Source organism: Pyrus communis, chromosome 12, assembly GCF_963583255.1.
Source record: "Pyrus communis chromosome 12, drPyrComm1.1, whole genome shotgun sequence".
Lineage (NCBI taxonomy): Eukaryota > Viridiplantae > Streptophyta > Magnoliopsida > Rosales > Rosaceae > Pyrus > Pyrus communis.
The window spans coordinates 15,225,737-15,250,876 of record NC_084814.1 but is presented as its reverse complement, the minus strand read 5'-3'; the positions used below and the strand labels follow the sequence as shown (position 1 = coordinate 15,250,876).

The 25,140-nt window shown below is 37.9% G+C and overlaps 2 protein-coding genes across 2 annotated transcripts; both read right to left on the bottom strand.

Annotated features, from left to right (window-relative positions):
• Positions 1-344: 344 nt before the first annotated feature.
• On the bottom strand, positions 345-4,593 carry LOC137710358 (uncharacterized). Its single transcript, XM_068449311.1, has 3 exons — positions 4,236-4,593; positions 1,485-3,357; positions 345-1,247 (listed from the first exon to the last, which is right to left on the bottom strand). The coding sequence occupies exons 2-3, from the start codon at positions 3,339-3,341 to the stop codon at positions 918-920; spliced, it is 2,187 nt and encodes a 728-aa protein (XP_068305412.1). The 5' UTR covers positions 3,342-3,357; positions 4,236-4,593; the 3' UTR covers positions 345-917.
• A 2,474-nt stretch (positions 4,594-7,067) lies between these two features.
• LOC137710357 (ASI1-immunoprecipitated protein 3-like) lies at positions 7,068-13,687 on the bottom strand. Its single transcript, XM_068449310.1, has 8 exons — positions 13,239-13,687; positions 11,881-11,943; positions 10,406-11,161; positions 10,118-10,255; positions 9,799-9,882; positions 8,523-8,582; positions 8,350-8,436; positions 7,068-7,587 (listed from the first exon to the last, which is right to left on the bottom strand). The coding sequence occupies exons 1-8, from the start codon at positions 13,593-13,595 to the stop codon at positions 7,300-7,302; spliced, it is 1,833 nt and encodes a 610-aa protein (XP_068305411.1). The 5' UTR covers positions 13,596-13,687; the 3' UTR covers positions 7,068-7,299.
• Positions 13,688-25,140: the final 11,453 nt, after the last annotated feature.

Below are 25,140 nucleotides of genomic sequence, written 5' to 3'. Positions count from 1 at the left end.
TTTTCATGTCATGATTCCAAGGAGGGCGAACCCATTTTCATTTTCATTTTTTCCGTGAAAACGCCGCTATAATTTTTTCAAGAAAATGAAAAAATGAGATTCGAACTTAGATCTCTTTCAAAATTGGAAATAAAAGCACCTACTTGGTTTTGGGTTTATTATAATATTACACAGCCAGAATTCTTGCTTTAAATTACTCAATTGATTTAGAATACCTAAATAACCTATTTGTTGTCAAGAAGGTCGTTGTAGTATAGTGGTAAGTATTCCCGCTTGTGACCCGAGTTTGATCCCGGTGTAAAATTTTAATGTTTTACTCTGTTGCGAAAAACGACAGGCCGTTAACCAGTGACATAAATTTGTAAGATAATTATTTTCTAACAAAGTTTGTATTCTTATATTATACAGTAATTAGTCATGGATGTTGTCTTCTCCCTCCTAATTTATAAAGTACAAATCAACCAAATTTGATAGAAACAAAAATTTGCAAAAGAGAAAGGACAGCTATGCTAACTGCTATCTCCCAATTCTCAGATGCTTACTTCTTTATCCTTCCCCTACAGGTTTCTATATGGACAGTGTTGTATGCTGCTGCATTTGGATTATCGACGTCGTCGATGAACATATTCAATGATACAATTCTAAATGATCTAGATTTTAGACCCTCCTTGATGGTGCTAACCCTCCCTCCGGCAATGGCAAGCCTCGCCCGCTTCAGCAAGTCCTTTTCGCCTCACTCAGTTGCCTGTTGAGCCTTGCCACAACTTTTTTTATACTAAATGACCCTCAGTATCTGTGTAAATGTCGTCTCGGCCATCTGTTGCCGATGCCCTTCCACTTGGTGCTGGTTAGACTCGGGGTCATCTCTAAATCCCTTGTGGGATTCTCCGGAGCAAACCATAGATGCTGCAGGAAATCTACACCCGAGCAATTGGAGAGAAGGGAGGGTTCAGTACATAAGACGGTTGGATTTTTTTCACCCTCTTAGCTACTTCCTTCTTCTCCCCTGCCGTAACTGCTTCAATTAAGTACTTCACTTCTTCCTCAAGCACTACTTTCAATGAGCTGCATTGTGACAACTGTGTGTTCCTCTCCTGCCCTGCGGCTGCGGATGTTTCTGTACCGTGCAAAATGGCAACACATGTAGAAAATGCTTGTAGTGTAGATAACCGGGCATGAAAATCAACTGCATAGTGTCCCTCTTCAACCATTGTCATGATCACTGCTGGTGCTTTCTCCTTCGATCCCTGCAAACAAATCAAAGTCGAGCAATAGCTTATGAGATTCCCTACATATATGTTACCAAGCATGAACAAAATTAATGAAGAACGAAATTAGCAGCTAGTCAACTACGATTCTTCAATGGGGAGGAACCAGCAAAATCAAACCCGTTGTCTCTAGAATTCTTTTTAGTTCAGAATTTAACAAAAAGAACATTTATTCAATTCAAGCTATGATCATGAAAATTTTCTCCAACGTCAAACCTGAACATAAAGTTCCATAAGCTTCTGATTCTCTGCCAATAGTTGATCATCAGCGCTTTTGGTGTGGGGATTGCTTAAGACAATAAGAGGACAGGACATGTCCCAGCCACCACAGTCGCAGCCTCCACCCAACCTCCACCGATCTAGTAATGATGAAGGACCGCTGCTTTCAGCACTCGGTGTGCCATGGTTTCCAGCTGGTACCACCACCTGTAAGTTTCCTGGACTTTGGCTATCAGGGGCAGCCTCCTTCTGTTCACCCATGGACAGTAGGTTTCGATGTACTTTATCACTAATTTTATCCCCTCTCTTGTATTTCAAGCTCTCTCTCTTTTCTAAAGGAACTTGCATAACGATGGCTGCAATTTCAAGGCTTGGATGCAAATCTGCAGACGGCCAGGCTGAAGTATCGTTATCACTGCTGTTGGAAGCATGTTTTTGTTGAAGTTTGACCTTGGTGGGACAAGACTCATCCAACTTTATAGTTGCCCCAACTGTGCCTGGACTAGAACCTTTGGGAGGTTTAACATCATCAAGGCTACTATTAGAGTTTTCTTGGGCTGCAAACATTTTCCTTGCATGAGCGATATCATACACCACAAACTCCGTCACCATGGAATTTTCAAAAACTCCATCTTTGAGTTCCGAACATAGGTAACAGGACACTTGCATCTGTCCCACCATTGAAGAATCTCTGTCACTACCATATAATCCCCAACCGCTGGCATTGCTCTTCTTTCTGCTTCCGATGGAGTGAAAGGTATACACCCAATTAATAGCATTATCTGCTTTCCATGTCCTGGCCACCAAGACGTCTCCTGAGCACTTCAACGAGAACTCAAAAAATGGCATTCCGTGTTTATTTTGTAACTTGAGATGGCCATGTAGGTGAACTGGCGAGCATGCAACAACCGATTGGTGGTTATCTCGGTTGATACGCGGAGGATCACAATCTGGACTCTGTGCTGTATTTGAATAGACTGGCAACAAAGATTTTTTATGTGACCTGTTTCTTGTCATGTTTGCCGGCTCAGTCGTTTTGGCTCTGCCAGGTTCCACTACATAACTCGGAGTTCTCAAAGACTTAGACTTCATGAATGGATCAAACATCTTTATAATAGGGCTGAACCGGGTTTTTGAGCTGACCCTGGATGAGCGAGCACTCTCTGGTGGGGAACGAGATTGGAGCATTTCCACCTTAGCGGAGAAAGACTTGTGCAATGTGTGAACTTGGTCTCTTTCCAGAAGTTCATTACCATTATTTAGAGGTCCAGCAACAGCATCACTTCTTAGTTTCAGATCCACCGAGAATTCTCGTAAAGCTTCAGCAGAGTGCTTTTCCCTGTAATCGGGATCCATACAAATATCAATCAAACTATCTGATGAGCATGGTTCAACATGAGGCCGGCCAACAGATGGTGCATTCAAGTCTGATTTCAAAGATACTACTGAAGACCTATTCTGTGTACTCTCCTCATCTGAACTACACATCGTGTCAACAATTCGGTAAGAGAAAGAGGTGTCACTACTTCGCGGCATTCCAACTTTGCTCCTTCCTTCAACAGTGCCCATTTTCTTAATATTTTGTACCTCTTTGGAGCTTTGATATATAGAACCACGCTTAAGGTCTATGTTAACAACAGGCCTAGATGGAACACTTTTACAAGAAGCGCTGCGATAGTGATGAAAGCTGATTTCCACGAAATCCTCCTTTATGCTCGATAAATCATCTTTACGTTTTAATTTTCCTTTTGTGCTCCTTCTTTCACCATGGGAACGAGGACAATGAGTTGGAAGCACAGTGTTAGGACTCAAACCTACCTTGCAATTTCTATCGAAATCCATCTCTAATCCCATTGACAGATCGGAAACTCTGCAACAAAGATGGAAACAATATCAACAAAAATCAAGACCTGCAGGATATAATTTAATCCTAACAACACTGCTAAAAATGACATGCAGTTTCTACATTAAAATTAAGGGCTCGTTTAGAAGTACTTAAAGTGCTAACCTGCAAGAAGCACCGGTTATGTGCTTCTTGTAGGAAGCAGTGTTTCTCCAGGATTCACTTGCATTTTTACTAAGGATTGGTTCCAAAAACATTTTCATCAAAAGCGGTTTCAACCATTTTAAAAGCACTTTCAAACGAGTCCTAAATTCTTTCCCCAAAATAGGTAGGCAAATACATTGAACAGAAATAAATACACCAAAGAAAAGCATTCAGCTGCAACAAAAATCAACACCAATGGCAGTTACTACATCTCATCTGCCAAAATAAATCTGTCTAAATACAATGCACTATGAAAAGGGATACGCTTTCTGCAAAATTGATAAAAACGAAGAAATTAGATTTCAAAGAGCAATTTACTTGCACAGATATACTGAATCCAATGCACTTCTCTATCTGCAGAAAATTAGATCTCTAATTTGCAAAATTCCAAGAATTATTGAAAAAAAAAAAATAGTTGAACGATCCTCACCTTGGCAGAAACCATTGTTTGAAAAGGCACAAAACCCATCAAAGATTCCAAACTTTGAGATCACATAAACCTCAAAAAACCAGAACTTGATCTCTCCAAAAATGAAAACCCATAACCCAAAAGCACACAAGAAATTCTAATGACTTCAAAAACACCCAAATGAGTAAAGCAGTACAGCCAAAAGCTATATATTCCAGAAAAGAAGTTGCTTGTATTTTCACTTGCATTTGAAGGCAACCAAAAAAATAATGGTTGCAGAAAATGTGCTTACCCCACCACAGAGCAGATCTCTCAGATAAGTGAAGCCAAAGGAAAACCCACCAAGCTACCGGCAGATGCAATCATGTTCTTCAATCTCTTCCACTCAAAGTCTCCTTGAATCTTCAACAGCAAAAAAAAACCCAAAACTCCCAAAAGTGTAAATATATATTTCACTCGATATAAAAAGGAAAAGAAGAGACTAATCAGAACAAGGCCAAGAGCAGTAAAGCATGAGACACAAAAAGTGAGGTCTAGAGAGAGAGAGAAAAAGGTGGATGAAGGGTGAGACAATGTAATCAGAGAGAGAAAGCATGCCGAGAGAGAGAGAGAGAGAGTGTGTGACTTCACACTTCACACTTCACAGTGAAAATCTGTCCTCAAGCCACACACACAAGAGGAAGAGTGCAAACAAGAGTTTTGTAGCATTGAAGAGACAAAGGGCTGCTGCCTACTCTTTAAACCCCAGTACTGTTTAGTTTAATAAAAAATTATATTTTTACATTAAAAAGTCAATCATGGTACTATTTATTTTATCTTTTATTTTATCCTTATAGTTAAAACTCAAAAATTTTAAATTATTTTCATTAGTTTTTCTTTTTTTTTTATTTCTCTTTCAAAATAGGATTAGTTGGGTTTCCAAAAAAAAAAAAAACCAAGATTAGTTAGAGGTTTCTTCAAGTAGTCCACCCTTTTAGAGATCAAGAAAGACTTACAGAAGCATATCAACTTTTTCTTGACCACCATCTTGCTATTCATTATCGGTAAGAATTGAACCCACAACATGTCGTGTGGATTTAACTTTTCCATTTTTTTGTAACTTTTTTCTCTTTCTTTTTGTGTTTTTTTTCTTTTCTTTTTTTTAATTTCAATTTTCTGGGTTATAATTTATTTGTACACATGGCGGCCTTGGAGAGAGCACCCATGTTTAGAAAGACTATAAAGCATTCTTCTGGACCAATGAAATGCCTTGTTTAAGGGGTATTTTTGGAATTCTGATGCCATTGATTAGATTAAGGTTGGTGTCCTTTACCTCGCACTGCCACAAATTAATTATTATGTTTTATGGTTTTGGGAAATTGCAAATATCAAAGACTGGAATCCCACAATTAATCTGACGGTTCCCTATAATTAATCAATTAATCAAATCATTAAATTAATTTAGTGAAATGCAGATCTTGCCCTACTATAATTTAATTATAATTACTGTAAAACTCCTCAAATTTTCAAAATTTAGATACTTCTTAGTTGACAAGACAGCCCTCTAGTATTATCTTCAAATGCCATCTTCTCAATAGGATCACTTTTGGATGGGATCAAATCTTCTCCGTCCAAAATGGATGTGGTCTATCTGTGTACTCAATCGCTGACGGACACGTGTTTATAAATTAAACTTTTCTTAACTTTCTTGTCATAAAGTTAATATATGTCAATCAATAATTGGGGTCATATTAAGGCTACACCTATTTTGGGTGCAGGAGAATTGATCTCCTTTTTTATTGGATTATTTTTATTAAATGATTTCAAACTAATGAGATTTGAGAAAAATTAGGGTAAAAAAAGGGAATAAGCACAAAGCCAACACTAAAAAGATTAGTTGGAAAGAATGTGTAATGAAACAACTTTTAAGTGGTATAATTAGTGTTTAAAATATCTGCATTAGCGAAAATATCAAAATATAAATTTGTGAAAATATCGATGAATATATCAAAGACCGATATCTATATGGGTTGTTTCGATAAAAATAGTGAAAATTGAAAATAAAACTTTAAAAATTAAAACATTAATTTGGACGAAATATAATCACATGCTATAAATTGTTTAGTTTAGGAGGGTTTTTTAAGCCAAGTGGTCCCTTAGAATGAAAAAAGAAGAAGACACAAGTGAGTCAATGAAAATGATGGGAAGTCTACTGTTGGGGAATGGGAAAGGCATGGACCCCAAAGCTAAAGGAAAAATGGGCAAATCCATATGCATGTGAGCCAAGCGGTCGGTTACATCAAGCCCACGGAATCTTGGACTCGAGTCACGCAATCCCATTTAGTTTTAGGCTTTTAGTAAGGTAACGATAGAGAGACGAAAATGATGTGTCACAAAATAAGAATATTAATCAATACTTAAGTAAAAATTTAATTATCAATAATCATATTATTTGATTTGTAAATTTAATTTTAAAAAATTTAATTTTCGTGGCATTATCTTTTATCTAAAATGGTATCTAAAATTTAAAATCGATAGAATTAGTTTCTGAATTTGTCCACTATTATTCATTTTGGTCAGTACATCACGATTAAATAAAGACAAAATGTCAAATTTACTATTTTTACTAATCATTTTGGCTAATTATTTATTGAATTGTGGATATTTTTGTTATTTTAATCCTTATTTAATAAAGATTTTTCATAAAAAGACCAAAATAATTGACAGTAGACAAACTTATACCACTTCTATTGATTGCAAACGCAAGCAGCAAAGTACAAAATTATGACAATCTCAAGGACTATTTTGGCTTTAATACCTTTATATTTTAGTCAAAGGATTTTGTAACTGATATGGTAACTCTCATCGGGTAAACAAATAAAACCCCTGTTCAATATTTTGGTCTGATGATATTCCTCTTTACTTGTAAGTAAGAAATCTTAAGTTTGAATCTCATGGATAATAAAGTCAATATCAAATAGGTCGCCTATTATGTGACTTAACAGAACTCTCCATCTCCTTAGTGTAAAATACATCATTATATCGTTGTACTCAAAAGAAAATAACACCCAACCCACGTGTAAGCAAACACAAGGAAATAAACACCCACGAAACTCAACAGAATAATGGTGACAGAGAAAACAAGTACAAGGCATCTCTATCTCCTTTACTTGTGTGCTCGGTTAGTGCAATTCTATCTTTGGAGCATCAGCAGCAGATACAGAATTCAAGTCAAAATTACCTACCCTAATCCCCCGGGGGTTCAAGACCGCTTTAACTAACATATGCATGTGTATACGGCTGTACAAAAATTACCAAGGCTGCATTTCCTACATAATTCATCCACCTATCCATAAACTATCAAGACCGCAGCACCTCTACTCGGCTTTCTTTGCAGAATCAGAATTTTCTTCCCTTTTGAACTTGCTAAGTGATCTTTGCGCTTCCAACACCGGCATATATGCTTCAGTTGTTTTTCTTAGAGCGTCCTTGGTTGTCTTGTCAGGCTCACGTGGGCTCGCCAGCTTCTTTTCAACATCTTCAAACTTGGCAGTGGCCAAAGGAGCCGTCCCCACATTCTTGTTAGAACTGGGTGCATCAATTGTGAGCATTGAAACGGCATCCCGGGCAGCATACCATGAATGACCACAGGCAATACACTCCAGCTTTAAAAAAAAAAAAAAAAAAAAAAAAAGCATGAGAGGGTAAATTTGCAACAAGCAAACTAGGGATATAGCTCTGTCACAATCTAAATTACCCTTGAAAAAACAATGTTCATGCATTCTTCCTTTTAACTAAAAGGAAAATGAAGTTAACAGAGCAAATGGCCTTATCACCTATCAGTGAAATAAACAATCAAATGTTGGAAAGAGGACCCAACGAGAACCAGAAAACTTTGGTAGATAGAGATAACGCAAAAACTTCTTTCATCCATATTCACCACGTATTTTAGTCAGACTACAGCTAAAATATCAAAAGTTTAGGGACTTAAATGTATGCAATTCAAACTTTGAAACAAAATAACTGATGTAGCGATCACAATGTGTAATACGCTGATCATAGGTTTTGATACATGTATGAAATGTTATAACTTTTAATTTAAAGGGAAAATTGGTTTCTGTTACCAACTCAATAGTCATAGTTGATGCTTGCTTTATAGACAGTGGGTAGGACTTTCAGATTACTTAGGTCAACCCCCACTCTGCAATTGGTGTGATACCAGAGACATGTTTTCTTCTTGGTATTTTTGTCAGAGCTGGACTATTTGACACCATACTTAGCCCTCAAACATTACCCATTATTTTGTGTTGCTCCCAACAGTGTATTATCCCAGTTTATAGAGTAAAATGTAGTGGCAAAAGCAATTGCCACTAGCCTATAGACTATGGTTGGATGCATATCATATATTAATCTCTATATGCACTAACCTGATAGCGAGCACTGTGTCCTGCTTGAATAATGTCCCTAACTCCCACTTTGAACTCTGAGCATCTTGAGCAACGAGCGTCAGTCATCTGTTTCATGGGCAAGAAGTCAACAATGTGCACAAAACGTATGTGCTGCAGAGCAAGAAGTCAACAATGGGTACAAATAAAATCACCTGCATACGCTCCCAATCATCAGGCTCCTTCTTTGCTCTCTCCTCAGCTGTTAAACCCTCCTGAAGTTCATTAAAAGGTCACGTTTAATGACAAATCAAAACCTTGACAGCAAGAGCAACAATAGCATTATCACTTTTGTATAAACCAAAAGTTGGCTATTGCAATTTGCAACAACATCTTGTCTGCTTATTATACACGGATACTCAAAAGGTAACATCTCAAGAGGCCATACTCAACCCAGGGCAGAGGGAAGCACAGAAGCATTTTATTTTATTCTCAACTGACACCTTCATACTATGAGAGAAAAGGTGAGCAAGTAATCCCGAGTCCCAGATTCCCAGCCAAGGCATAAATACCCAAAGAATTTGCTGAAGCAATCTTGACTCTACATCTTTCACCAAAAGCTAATGTATTCCTTCTCTTCATCTAGTCCAACAATGGCAATAAAACCCCACATATGAACATCCACGAAATTACTCTTTAGTAAATCTTATGAACAACATTAAAAATATGCAAAAGAAAAGAGCAAATCAACTCAAACATGCCTTAATTCAACAGAAATGAAATAGTTTACATGAATTTCTGTGCTATTCCATAATAGGATACATTTTCATTAGGCAATTTTCCATTATCAATGAAAAAAATTGGAGCACTCGCGACCAAAATAGACCTCTTTAGATGTTACTGAAAAATTGTTAAATATGCATTCAAGATTTTGCTGCCAGAAAGGAATTGAAGTTTATTGATTTTTATAAACAAACAAATCAACATGCAGAACCTAAAACCTAAGAGTTCCAACAATTTCTCTATGGCTATCTGCTTTGAAGACTAGTTGGACCTAAAGCTAAAAGCATAAAGAGATTCTCTATGAATAACCCACTTCAACCCAAAGAACCAAATATCAAACACGTTTATCGTCATTCACTTTCCTTGATAAATGCTCCACCAACCAACTGAACAGCCTTACCAAACTTTTTTCCTAGAAAAACCTTACATGAACATAAAAAAAAAAAATAAAGGAACAACATCCAAAGATATAAGAGACCTGTCTACTACCACTGTTGGCATAAATACCTTCCATCCCTCCAAAATTAGCTAACAGTAAGTTAGACTACAAGGAAGAATTAGTCAGCATAGATGTTACAAATATGTCCAGTGTGACCAAAAACAGCTAAAGAAAACTGGGTCTGATCAAAATCGAATCAGAATTAATCTTCCTTGAGAATCACCATAAAAATCAACCACCTACAAATCAAGCCATGATAAAGACCATACCTTTAACTCCTCAGGTGACATGTTCACTATTGTTAAAGGTTCCAACTCTCGATTTAGCAGACGACGGGTTAGGAATGAATTTTTCTGCAAAGAGAAGAAATATAAGAATAAAACGAGAGAAAAAAAGACATTTGAATAGAAAACAAAGACGTTTAAAGACTAAAAAAGTTTGGACCTCAAACAAATAAAAAAGACAATGTTCATTTATGAATGGAAAAATGCAACATTCTTATAACACAGTTGGAAGGTCTTTTCAAGAGTATGTTATCTGCACACATATGCATGACCATGAGCATACAAGCACACAGAGCCTTCTGACCTGGAGATTGAATCCCAGTTGCCGCAACTTCTGGTTATACTTTAGGAAATCTGAGGAGAGAGACTCATGCGAAGCCTTCTCTAGAGAAGTAACTGCACGAACAGCATCTTCTGGCCAGAGAAAAGACGTGTTGCCACTCTGAAAAGAAATAAAGTTAACGTGTGAGTTATAACTTATAACATCTCCCAGAGACTCCACTCCCGATTTCCAGTGCACCCTATTTGTCAGAAAACCAAAGGATAAATATAGAGCTGCCAAACTGAGGGGGGAAAAGCATTCACTACATACCTTGACATTATCCTGAGATCCATTTCCAACTTCTGTGGGCTTACGGTCACTTTCATGATCAATATCATCAAAGCCAGATTTTCTCTTTTCAATACCGTTTGTAGTGTCAGCAGAGTTCCATACGTGGTGCCGGATATTTTGTAGAAGTTTCTCCAACCATCTGTCACGTAGTGTGTCTCCAGTTAGTGCCATGGACTTTGCTAAAATGGAATGATATTCTGAGTTGCTTGTTGGGCAGCTTCCAGGTGTTTCAGCTTTTTGATTGTGACCAGGCCTAGCAGTTGCTTCTTCCACCCTAGAAACATCAAGGGGTGATATATTCTTTTTAATCAGACCTCTTTTAGTCTTCAACTGATCATCCTGATAAACATTGTTATCTGCAATCTCTATATCAGGAAGTTCTCCCAATAGTTTAATAGTTTTCTGAACTAGCAAGTCAATCTCATGTTGCTTATCCTCTTCGTAGTCTCTATCTGTCAGCTTCCAGAGTTTTTTCCCTTGGGTGTCATACACCTTTTGCACAATGAAGCCAGGATGCTGTTTACGACTTGGAAGCTGTTTGTTTAACGGAACAAAATGCACCAAACATTTATGCATTACAGATTCTGCAGGAACCTCATCACGATGGAAACTATAGAACAACTCCCTTGTATCAGTTGACTGCCAGTTTCCACCAGCTTTTTTCTCTGCCTCTTCAGGACGATAAAACCACTGTCCTAATACCATCATGCTCCCACCTCCGGTCCTGCTTATATCCTAATTAATCCCCAGTTCCAACAGTCAGAAAATTAAAATTAAGTCATTGTGAATGTGAAGGAGACGAAAGAGAATAAGTGCATACAAATAAAAAAACAGAAAGCAAATCTGTTGCCCATAACTTCAAATAACTAGAAGCCCACCAAAAAGCGTAATAGAACACAGACCAACATGCCAAGAAAATTGAGGAAAAATATTCAAGCAAAAGATGTATAATTAAATAGTCAAAGGTGAGGACAAAGTGAATCACAGGGTGAGAAGTGAATAACAATATGTGAAGCAATCAGCATGCTTATCCCCATGTGGCTCGCCTGTATTTGAGACTGTCACCATGTATATATGATCCCTATATCTTTGTTACATCTATACATGTTCTTTTGCCAGAAAATGCACATCTGCTAGCAGTATAGTTGTTTCCTCGTGATCTTAAATCAACATATACTAGAAGAAAACATAGAAATCTTCATCATATAAAAACCCCTACAGTTAGTTGTTTTCAACCAAAAATATATCACCATACTAAAAAATAACCATGTTTCACAATCTGAACAATTTGTCATAACCTGAATTTCACTTCTGATCTACTATATATTTTAGAAGCTAGGACCTCAAGTAATGAAATGCAAATAAATTAAACAATGTGAAAGGCAAAATGTTTAAAAGAACCAAAAATAATATCCATGTACAAAAGTGATAATATGATTTCATAAAGCATGTACCTTGATAATTGCCACATAAGGCTTTTGTCTGGTATCCTCAGGAGTTAGAAGAACCGGATCCTCCTACAGAGTGATTAAATGATCAGCGCAAAACATTAATAAAATAAACAAGTGATACCTCATTTAAAAATCAAGAGATATTCAGAACCTAGGGAATCTGAATCAAATAAATGAGCTTTTCAAAATCTAAACCATTTGAAAATTATACATATATATATATATGTATGTATGTAAATATATAGACACAAAAAAGTATCACACAATATCAAGATGAAAAAAAAGGGACAGTACACAAAACCAACAGGTGTACAGAAGTTCAAGTGGCAACAACATTTGTCAAACATCCTGAGCATAAAAATATATAGAAATATCACATTTAACATGAAACACTTGATAACAATTTTCTGTACGTAAGGAAAGCATATACATTATACCAACAGCAAGAAACAGAAGAAAACGATAAGCAATGAAAAATCTTTACAAAGACACGTAATTTGAATTTTACAGCATCTTCTTGTCAAAGGGACAAGAAGAGTATGGCTGCTGGAGACTCAGAACACAGAAAGTCTATGGAAAACACTCAAATCTGAAGCTTTCATGTACCTAGAGCTGACACTCATCCCATGTTTTCGTAGCATATTAGCTGAGGAGCTATTTGCTTCAAACTCATAAGAAGACTATTTGCTTCAACATCTAACATTTTCTGGTTCGGAATTGAACATGCAAAATTACTTCTCCTCTACAAACCGCATGTAGAGTTTATCCGGGAGGGGAAACATAAAATATATCCAAAAAAGGGGTAAAAAGAGCTATGTTTAACTAATAGACAAAAATTCCAGAACATTCAATTGCCTCCCTAATCACAGGAAGATGACAACAACGAGTTTGTCTGCATACAAAACTCAATCATTCCCTTTTGGAAATTTGGATAATATGTTTTCATCCAATCGTTAACTGTCTTAGAAGAAAATGCAACTCGAATTCTAGGATTCCCAGTGGAAGTTTAGTTGCTTAATACAAACGGGCAGAGATGTTCCAAATTAAATGATACCACAATGCCAGCTTAAACAACAACATTTTCCAAACAATAAGTAGTAAATATTCTTACTTTGCAGCAATGAATCAAAACCAAAACAAAATTCAACCAAACAACCACCCAATTCGCCAAACCCTACAAACCCAACAATCAAAACCAAAAATTTCAAGATATATAAAAAAGTACCCAGAATTCACAATTTCTTAAATTCTTAAATTCTTAAATTCAAACCAATTATTCAAACAATGCGAGAAAATCAGAACCCTAAAACCCAAGCACCAAAAACAAAATCCCAAAACCCAGCCCGAAAACGCAAACTGACCAGGTCAAATCGGGTCCCGTCATACTCAAACGCCTTGTAATGCTGCCTCCGGCCCCTTCCCTTCCCGGAAAGCTTAACGACCTCGCCAATCGGCTTTGCGTCCTCCACCACGTGTGGCTCCTCCTCCTCGTCTTCGCTACCTGACGCCGTTTCGGCCTCTTTCTCCTTCCCTCTCCTCTTCTTCTTACTCTTCTGCTTCTCCTCCTCCCCCGACTCTTCGTCGTCCCCTTCTCGAAGCTTCACCTGCTTCCTCTTCCGCGACGATGTATCCCCCGCCGACTGCTGGTGGCTCCGGGGTGCGACGTCGTCGTCTTCGTCGTCGCTCGTCGTGACCTGTGCAAACCGCCGGTTCCTCATGATTTTCCAGGCGAAACGCTGCGTTTTGGTAATCTGATTGTCAAGGGCCCTTCTCTCTCTATATCTGCTGTGTCTCAGACTGGGAAGCTCTGAGGACGATGACGTGGGTCGTCGCAGTATTTAAAGCGACGCCGTTTGGGATCCCAAAATGGGCTCCGTAGTTTTGCGGAATTTCGGATTTGCCTCTGTTAGCGGCTACGTATATTTTGAAAAATAACGAGGCAGCGATAGTAGTATTTCTTTTCATTTAAAAGTTAAAGATTTAAGTTTGATTGTTATCAAATATGCTTAGCCTACACCCTTCATCTTAATAGAAATAATATTATTTGTTCAAAAAAAAAATTTCGTGGCCCGTGGGGTTTCGTGTGTTTGTAACCAAGTACAGCATATGAGGATGCTCCCTCGCTTGAGAGTTGTACCTAACCGCCGATTTCATCCTCAAGCTCATGAGTCATGAGGATAATAGTTCCTATATCTGTTGTGCTTCAACGTAGAGGATTGGTGCCCCACGGAGCGCCGTTTATGCAAGCAGTTAATCCGTATACATGCGTCGTTTTACCAGCGAAGTGGTATTGACTAGAGAGGGAAATGCCAAACAAATACAAAGATTACTAGCATAATTTAGCACTAATACGATTTTTAATCAATTAGTCATTGTTATCTATACTATTACTAAGAGACAAAGCCGCACGACACTTAATATTATAGTTTATTAGTATTCTTTTAATTTGTAAATGAGAGATTTTAGATTCGAATCTGAAAAATAACGAGTTTGCAACTAAAAATGACAAAGCTGGCTTTTAGCTAAGAGAAATAATACCTATGTGTTGAACTACTTGTTGGTTAAAAATTTAAATCTTTTGTAAGTAGCATATAAAAAGTAAAAACACGATTCAAAAACAAACTTGAACATGCAGGGGTGAAGCTTTAGAGGTAAACTTGGATGTGTTTCTTTCCTCTTCTCTTCCGTGTGCTCTCCTCTCTTACTTGGATGATTGTTTTATAGGCAAAGTGCCTTTCAACCTAATAAACGTACCAAGACACTTTTTTTTGACAATTTTGTAAAGGTATGATCATACTTGGTAGATCACATTTTACAATGAGCATTTACACCATACAACATTTTTTAGTATACAAATCAATTCTCATTTGCCTACAATGTAGCAGTATTCTAATCATCTATAACTAAGAGGTTGAATGGTGAGTAGTGTATTTTTTTTCCTCCTATATTTGTGAATATCGACAAAAATTTTGGCTAAATTATACAAAACTACCTTAATTATGGGTCGAATCATAATTTCATACCACATGTTTTAAACATTGCAATGTCATATCTCAACTTATGAATTCGTTATAATGTCAAACCTCCATTAAATTTTTTGTCAATTTGGTTTTTAAATGATGACAGGGCAGGAATGAGACTCTTTCATTTGTGTAAGTGGAATAAAATAATAATTAATTAAAAAATAAATAAAAAATAAAAACTCTCTCCTTCGTTTTGCCCCAGAACCCGTTCGTCTTCCCCTCCTCTTCGATCGCCGCTAGTACGCATCATTGTCAGAGGAGGAAGAGAAGCCTTCTCCTACGAGTTCTACCCCAAGAAAAATGACGAATCGTACGACAAAATGTTCTACTTCCGGTTCTTGGCGGAGATCGACGACCATGGCAAGGAGAACAATCTTCACCCATTCTTGCACCTTTTGCTCGACGACAACCTCTTCATCTTCGCAAACAACTGATCATTACAATAGCAACCAGATCATTAAGGAACTCCCGAGTATGCTTGTCACCGTCAAGCGGAACTACCCAGTACGGGGTCCCTTGTCCCTCTCCCGCTCAAAATGAACGGGCTCCCAAATCATTCACCAGCAATTTTTTTCCTTCCAAAAACTGCTGATAAATTGGGAAATTTGGAGATTTCAGCCCTAGGTATGAAGGGGTTCTGGGGAGAAAGGAGGGGAGGACGAATGGGTTACGGGAAAAAGGAAGAAGAGAGTTTTTTTTGTTTTTTAATTAATTTAAATTGTTAAATGAAAAATTATTAATTTATTCCACTTGGCAAATGAGTGGTTTCGTTCCTACAACGTCATTATTTAACAACTAAATTGATAGAAAACTTAACGGAGGTCTGACATTACAACGAATTCATAAGTTGAGATATGACATTACAATGTTTAAAACATGAGGTATGAGATTGTGATTCGGCCTATAATTGAAGTACTTTTATGTAATTTATCAAAAAATTAACTTATCTTACTAAAACATGCCTACGTACTATATATGCTCTTTTTTTTTTCCGACAACTTTTTTCTCATCTTTTAATAGTCATCTCGCTAGAGAGAATTAACCATAGAAAACATATTGAACAAGAAAATTGAGTTTTTACTGTAAACTGATTAACAGTGCAAGAAGTGACTCAAAACTCCTTATAAACTCTTGCACGATTGTCAATAATGATTTGTCTTTCATTGTGTTTCGAGTTCAATCTATCTTCCTTTAATGTGAATTAATGTAAAAAACCTCTTACAATAAATAAAATCCTTCAAAGTTTGGTCCTTGTCCAATTCCAATATAAGATTCTATCTTTCACACCTCACAACTGCATGAAGGTTTCTGTCTTAATATTGCAGTGCCTACCTGCTCTAGTGTTTCTTTTAATAGGTAGGGTGAGAGGTGGTGTTATACAAGTAGGAAAATAGTTAAAAATTAAATTATGATTGTATTCTTAACTTCTTGTCCTTGCTATGCAAGGAATGTAATTGTATATATACTTATTCAAGTATCAATGAACCATATATCTTTTTCTACATGGTATACAGTGCAAGTTTCTTCTTTTTTGGGTAAATTACATTTTACCTCTCAGGTTTCGGTGCAATTATAACATCATACAACATCTTTAAAACATTTCAATCTCATACATTTAGTATTATTTTATTTCAATTTCATACAACCGTTAAAAAAATCTGTTAAGTTAATTGTTAAGTGATGACGTGGAAAATATGGGGTCCCCATTTGTGCTAACGTGGCTAAACACTTAATAAAAATTTTAAAATTTAAAATAATTAATTAAAGGAAAGTAAAATTAAAATAAAAATAAAAAAAACAAAAATCCCCTTCGTCATCCCCACCCGAGCCCACCCCCTTCTCTCATCCCTCATCACCCACCCTTTTCTCCATTAATTTTGAACTCCTTCTCACATATAAAAAAAAAACCCAAAAACCTATCTTCCCCATCAAACACCAACTCTCCCTAACCTCCGCCACTGTCTGGTTTTCCAACGATTCAACCTTCTCCTTTAACCACCCTTATCCACCCACCAAGCTCATGTTCGATTGCAACGACATTGAGCCTCCTTGAATCGGGACTTCCAACATCGACACCAAGCTGAGCCAGAGTTGCACCACTGAGCAGCATCATGTCGTCGCTGCTGCCTAAGATCAGACTCTCCTCATGCAATTCCTTCGTGATAGGCAAGGGGTGGCGGCAGCGTGCGACTTGGGGTGGGAAAAATTTAGGGCTAAGGGTTGGTGATGGCAAAAGGAAGATGAAGAAATGGACTTATGATTAGATAAAGGTGCAGAAGTGATGGGGGGAAGGGGGTGGATTGGCCTGCGACTTGGGGTGGGAAAATTTTGGGGCAAAGGATTAGTGATAGGAGAAGGAAGATGAATGGGATTTATGGTTAGAGAAAGGTGTAGAAGTGATGGGGGAAAATGGTGGAGTCATAAAGGGGATGGAGGGATGGCTTGGGTAAGGAAGATGAAGAAGGAGTTTTTGTTTTTTTTTCTTTAATTAATTATTTTAATTATTTTATTAAGTGTTTAGCCATGTGGACAAATATGGCAGCCACGTCAGCACGAATGGGGATCTTATATTTGCCATATCATCACTTGACGGTTAATTTAACGGATTTTTTAACAGTTGCTCCTCGATTTCTCAGGTTGAAAAACAGCGTTCATGGGGCTCACTTTGTTTTGCAGACCAACCTGCGACCATGGCGGTTTGTGGTTTTTCCTGTACTTCTTCCGATCGTCCTCCTCTCTACTATACTTATTGCAACTACGACTTCCACACACGCGAAACTTGTCACAAACTTCATGGTTACCCTGTTGGCCATCCCCTCCATGGACAACTATGAAGGCCATTCTGTCATTCCTCAACGTCTGCTACTTCTAATGCTTCTGCTGGTTACTCACACATCAACAACGCTGTAAGTTCTGGACGCAGCAAAATCGCTGTGAGTCCTCGACCCAACAATAGCCACCAGGCCCGTACCACTACCTATGTCCCTTCATCAGCCCATCACGTGCAATGCCAGCCCACTTTGCATGACTTTTCTTCGTCTCCTCAGGCCCATGCCGTTTTCAATGATGACTTTGCTAAAGGTTTGTTACCCGTCGCTTCTCATCATGGTCAATGGATCATTGACAACGGCAGTACATATCATATTAGTTTTTCTGCGTCATGTTTAGTTAATACTTCTGCTTTGCATTTGCCACCTGTTTCTTTGCCTAGTGGTGCCTCAGCTCTCATTACTTTAACTGGCACTATTTGTTTAAATTCTTCGATTAATTTGAAAGATGTTTTATGTGTTCCTAATTTTAAAGTGGATATTTTATTGGTTGGTTAGCTTACAAATGGATTATCGTGTTCTGTAGCCTTTTTTCCCTCTTGGTGTGTTTTGCAAGACTTAGTTTCGAATGCGATGATTGTTGTAGGTAAGCAACGTGGCGTTCTATATTACCTTGTGGCCTTTGCCTCCTCTATCCCCACCCATCAACCTCTATGCAACATCATCACCATATCATCCTCCCTATGGCCTAGACGTCTTGGTCACCCTTCTTCTACCTGTTTGCAAGTTTTAGCATCTAATTTTCTTAATTGTTCATTTGATTCTAGTCATATTTGTGATGTTTGTCCTTTGGAAAAACAAACTCGTCAACCTTTTGGTTTAAGTTCAATTTCAACGACTTCTCATTTTGCTTTAATTCATTGTGATATTTGGGGTCTAAATCGTCAATCTTCCCTTATTGGAGCTCATTATTTTTTAACTATTGCGGATGGTTTTTCCCGTTTTATGTGTGGTCACTCTCATGAAACATAAATATGATACTCAACAACTAATCAAAATTTTTTTTGCCTATGTCAATACCTAATTTCATACTAAAATCCAATGCATTAGTACCGATAATGGAGGAGAATTTTTTCTCTTCGCAATTTTTTTTTTTTTTTGACAATGGGGTACTTTTTCAAACTTCATTGGTTACCCTTATAGACAGAACACATACAAATTATAAGACCTAGACACCCATCGCACCTTTACCAGTAGAGATGTCATTTTTCACGAAGATTTCTTCCCTTTTGCTGTCACGCACACACCTACCCAACCCCCACGCTACCCTGCCACTTTTATCTCCCCTGGACTTTTCTTATCAACCAACTCTAGACACCACGCCACCTAACTTGCTGCCTTCCCATGTTGGCACATCACCCACCCTCTTGTCTCCTCTCACCGAGACTACATCCATTACCCATCCCATTCTCACCTCAACTTCCACGCCTGTCAACCCACCTTTCCACTGCCAACACTTCCGCCAATTCACTCTCGGCCCCACCTGCTCCCTCCACCAACATTGCTTTAAATTCCCTCACCCTACCCACAGATCCTCTTATTCCGAGCTCACGACCCACCCTGATGTTTCCTAACCCACGACAACTCCAGCCCTTTTATAACCTAGTCGCACTTCTTTCTATACCCATACCTCTCCATCCTATTTTAAAAACTACGTTTGCTCGCAGTTGATTTTGCCTCCATGCCAATCCTTGACTTTGCAGCCCGGTTTTACTAGAGGTACGTGATATCCACTTTGTAATTTTATTTCTTACCACCATTTCTCTCTTAAACATCTTTCATATATTTACTCTGTTAGTCGGAGTGTGGAGTTGTCTTCTTTTGCAGAGGCTACTAATGATCCTAATTGGCATCGTGCCATGAACGAGGAACTTGATGCTTTACATGCCAACGGTCTTGGACATTGACTACCTTGCCCTCTGGCAAAGTTCCCATTGATTATAAGTGGGTGTACAAACTAAAGTATAATTCCAATGGTTTTATTGAGCGTTATAAAGCTTTCTTGGTTACTAAAGGTTTCACACAGGCTAAAGGTATTGATTACCATGACACTTTTTCCCCTACTGCTAAGATTAAGGGTGGGCAAACGGGTATAGAATCGCGGGTCGGGGCGAGTAATCAAGGTTCAGGACGAGTATAAGTCGGTTCCAATTTTTACATAAAAGAAACAGGGTGGGGCGGGGCCTTGAAATTTTAGGGGTGGGCTGGTTCCAAATGTATAGAAAAACGGGCACTCAGACTAGCCCGTTTGTAATTTTAATGTACGGACGAGATTGACGAGTACAATATCATCAAATCTTAACCATCAGTTTTTACCCTAGGTCTCAATTAAACCCGACTCTCTTTTGCGTCTCCTCCCTTCCACCCACCCTCTGTCTTCGTCAATCATCTTCTCCACCACCCAGAACATCAACACCGTCGCAAGTCTAGTGACCACCACGATGTTCATGCCAGCCCTGAGAAGCTTGTCGACCATGGGGATCGAGTGGGAATAGGGGCCGAGGGTGCACAATCTTGGTCTTGAGGATGCGGCAGTCGTTGGGAAGCTCCTTGATTGTCCTCCTCGAGTCCTCGATGACATCCCAGACTTAGAGAACCTAGGCATCCGCACCACCCATCTTCTCGATTCTCTTTCTTTCATCCTCGATGAAAAGCTCGTCCTCTCCATCGAGAAGTTGTAGGATGTCCAAGACAAGCTTAAGAAAGTTGTACCTTCATACCTATCTCTACATATCCTTGTTGTGGCTGCATATTTGAACCAAATGGAAAATGGTTTCTATTTTCGATGATGTTTTGTTTGGGAAATTTCTGCCAATTCAGGGGTTATTGTGTTCTTGTTTTTGAAATTCAATTCATTTCAGGGGCATGCGTGAGTAGAAAAAGGATTCGATTTTTGGATTTTGGTTTTCTAGATATAGGGAATTTAACCCAAAAACAGATAAATCTCAGTGAGTGAAGTTACTGGAACTTCTTCTTCGAAGTGTTTTCGAATTACAACAATGAGGAAATGGATGATCCTTTATGTTCTGCTTCTACTTTGCCTTCTCTCACTTCTCCTCGATCAAGGTATGCTTAGGGTTTATGTAGATCTCGATTAGTTGAATTATGAACGATGCATTGTTATGAGTAAATGTTTCTGAATTTGAAGTTTGTATCAGAGATTTGATATTGATTAGGGTTTTCTGGCGATCTGTGTTTGTTTAGGTCAGAAATTACAGGCCATTGCAAAGGCTAATTCTGATGAGCTCGTAGACCCGTTGAAAGTTGACGAGAAGATCGGCGTCATTTGAAAATCTGTAATTGAAATTTGCAATGACTTTATCACAGCCCTAGACAGCTGCGATGTCTTTATCATAGTGGACTTTGCGATGGAAAATTGGGAGTCGCGGGTTGGTGGCAATATGCCCAAAACCCAAAAAAAAAAAAAAAAAAGTAATTGGACTTGTGGATCCGTCTCGAACCGGCTCATTTCAAATGGGTAGGGTCAGGTTCCTCCCAATTTAGGCCCAGCCTGGCCCGTGCCCAGCTTTAGCTAAGATGATTATGGTGCGTTGTCTTCTTGTTTTTACTACTAGTCAGTCTTGGTTTCTTCATCAGCTCGATGTTAATAATGCTTTCTTGCATGGTGACTTGAATGAGGAAATTTATATGTCTCATCCTCCTGATATTTGACGATAGGGGGGAGAATCTTGCGTGTCGTCTTCATAAGTCTCTTTACGGTCTTAAGCAGGCTTCTCGCCAATGGTTTTCCAAGTTCTCTAGTGTCATTCTTTATGCTGGGTTTCAACAATCCAAAGCTGAATATTCACTGTTTACCAAAAAGTCAGGTACTTCTTTCATAGTCTTTCTCATTTATGTGGATGATATTGTGATTACAGGCAATGATGTGAGTGCTATTGATTCTCTGAAATCTTTTCTTTGTGATCATTTTTGGATTAAAGACCTTGGTGATTTAAAATATTTTTTCGGTATTGAGGTTTCTCGATCCAAATGTGAGATTTACATTTCTCAGCATAAGTATGCATTAGAGATTCTCGAGGATTATGGTTTTTTGGGAGTCTGGCCCATTGCATTTCTTATGGACGATACAAAATTATTTGATAAAAGAGAACTTCTCAAGGATCCTGAATAAGTATCAGCGTTCAAAAGGACGATTAATTTACCTCACTATAACCAGGCCAGATATTAGCTATCTTGTACATGTTCTGAGTCGTTTCATGCACGAACCACATATACCTCATATGGATGTTGCGCTTCGAGTTGTTCGTTATTTGAAGTCTAATCCAAGTCAAGGCTTATTATTCCGTTTTAACAACCAGATCAAGTTAACTGCATTTTGTGACTCTGATTGGGCGGGTTGTCCTATCACTCACCGTCGACTACTGGGTATTGTGTATTCTAGGGAAATTCTTTGATTTCATGGCGAACGAATTCAGCTGAAGCGGAATATAGGGCTATGGCAAGTACTTGTTGTGAGGTAATTTGGCTTCGATTTTTGTTGAAGGATTTGAACATTCCTTTAGTTGGCCTTTCCATTTTATTTTGTGATAATCAAGCGGTGTTGCATATAACCGTTAATCTCGTTTTTCATGAGCAGACTCGTCACATTGAGATGGATTTTCACTTTATATGAGATAAGATTGTAGATGGCACTATAATGACCAAGTATGTAGATGGCACTATATGAGATAAGACTCGTCACATTAACTCTTTAACTTGAGGGGAGTGTTAGACAAGTAGGAAAATAGTTAGAATTAAATTATGATTGTATTCCTAACTTGTAGGAATAGTCCTTGCTATGAAAGGAATGTAGTTGTATATATACTTATTCACGTATCAATGAAACATACTTTTCAGCCAATATATCTTTTTCTACAGGTGGCTACTTTGAAACCGCCATATTTTAACCAATTTTTGTGGCATCGGGATTGGATTTGGGTCTTGGGCTGAAATTTTAAATTTATGGGTTGTGGGCTAAAATTTAGGCTTGTGGCCTGAAATTTTGTTGCCCAATTTTATATCAATTAAAATTGGATTTTTATCACAAATGATCCTTGAGATTGATCAAACTCATCATTTTGGTCCCTCGCTTTCAAAATCAATCAATGTTGTCCCTGACATTTGCTTCCGCACATCAATTTGGTCTTTCCGTTAGGATTCCATCAACTATTATGTTAGTTTGTATGTGGGACCCATAAATCCAATGGAATGGTGATACGTGGATTACACAAAATAAGGGTTTTTTTTATCGCAAATGGTCATTCACATTGATCAAACTCCTCATTTTGGTCCCTGAGTTTCAATAATCTATAAATTTGGTCCCCGACTTTCAATACCGCACGTCAATTTAATCATTCTGTTAAAGTTTTGTCAATATTTGTTGTCCCATTAGTCCAATCATATGGCACCACGTGGATTAACTATAAGAAACTATATTTTTAAGATTTAAAACTAAAAGTAAAATGAGAAACTAAAAATTAAACTAAAAGAAAAAAAAGTTATCGTTGTCTTCACCAGGGTATGCTAAAAAAGAAAAGGAAGCAGTATGACACCACTAAAGTATTTGGCCTCCTAAACTTACTCCTCATTCCTTCTGGTTGGGTTATAATCCTATCAAATTTGAATTGAATTTCGATTCAGTTTTATCGAATTTAGATTGAATTTTTTTTTTCCAATTAGGGTTGTGGGATGTAAGAAAAATGTCAGTGTGGAATACTTGTCCGTTGGTTCGCTCTTAAAATAAACTAATTTATTATAGTTGATCATGTGTAGCCATATAATTAGATTACTGGGACCACATCAGCAGACAAACGAAAAAATTGATAAAATTTTAACGAAAGGACTAAATTGATGTGCGGCAGTGAGTCAGAGATCAAATTTATCGATTTTTGAAACTCAAGGACCAAAATGAGGAGTTGGATTAATGTCACGAACCATTTGCGATAAAAACCCTTATTTTGTGTAATCCACGTGTCACCATTTCATTGGATTTGTGGGTCCTACATACAAAGTAACAGATTAGTTGATGAAATCTTAACGGAATGACCAAATTGATGTGGGGTAGTTAATGTTAGGGACGACATTGATTGATTTTGAAAGTGAGGGACCAAAATGATGAGTTTGATCAATCTTAGGGACCATTTGTGAAAAAAGATTCAATAAAATTTAAGCTTTTTACCTCATCCCAATTTGAAATTTCATACCAATTGAAATACCAATTTATACCAAGTCAAATTGACATTCCAAAGTTCCAAACAACTTATAGTTCTAATATAGTCTACTATCAAACTAATCATGTTCAACATTCAACATGCATGCCACCAAAATAAATAAATATATATATAACCCCAATTCTTGTATCGAAAGGTTTGAGATCGGTTCAGTATGGATCCCGGAAATTTCGATATTATCTATGGAGCCTAAAACGATCCCAAAAATTCTGGAGGCGACATGTGGACTTTTGCTCGAGAAAGACAAGATTGCCCTCATTAAATGGGCATGCTTCTCAGATACTCCCACGCGCAGCTCACACCCATGAAGGTCCCAGCAGCTGAATACGACTGCCCATAGCTTACCTGCCATTGGCAAGGAAAAGTCAAAGCATTAAAAATAAGGATTAATTACTCAAATCTTATCTTTAATACATTCCCAATTGAAGATTGATTCCATTTAAGTAAGTAATCCCTATCAATTAGGGATAATTACTCCATTATCTCAAGATATTATTTCCTATTTAATATATTGAGAATATTTCTCCATTAAAACTAGGCTAATAGGATGCCGTCATGTGTAGGGTAAAATCCTAACACTATGGCAGGTCGCTCCCCTATATATACCCCATATTCTACCAAATTTCAAGAAGCTTTTTGCTACTCTAAAAAGCATTAAACACTTTACTCTTCTAAGAGAAACTAACTTAGGCATTGGAGATCCATTGGCCTAACCCTCACCCCCACCTCGTGGGCGCGTGAGGCTTAGGTCCTTGATCAAAGATATTGATTGTTTTGTAGGTGCATTTTCATCAAGATTGAAGACGGCATAAATTTGCATCGACAAATTGGTGCTTCCATTGAGAGCTGATTCAAATACTCAAATAAGCCTCTTGCATTTGGTTTCTTGAATTTTCTGTTAGTTAAATTTCTCACATGTCGTATCAATTAATTTTTCCTAGAAAAGTTTCTTGATGAATCCTTAAAGAAAGGATACAATGGTAGGAAATTTAGAAACCATGACAAACGGAACCCCGTACGTACAAGGATTTGGACCAGAGAGTAGAGATGAGGACATAACCCCACGACGACGATCCTCAAGGCTCAACGCGACGGTAGGAGGAGCGCCACCGCCACGGAGCTACACCATCAACACCACCCCAGCCTAGGAGCCACTGCAAGGCCACTAGGCTGCTGCCCAAG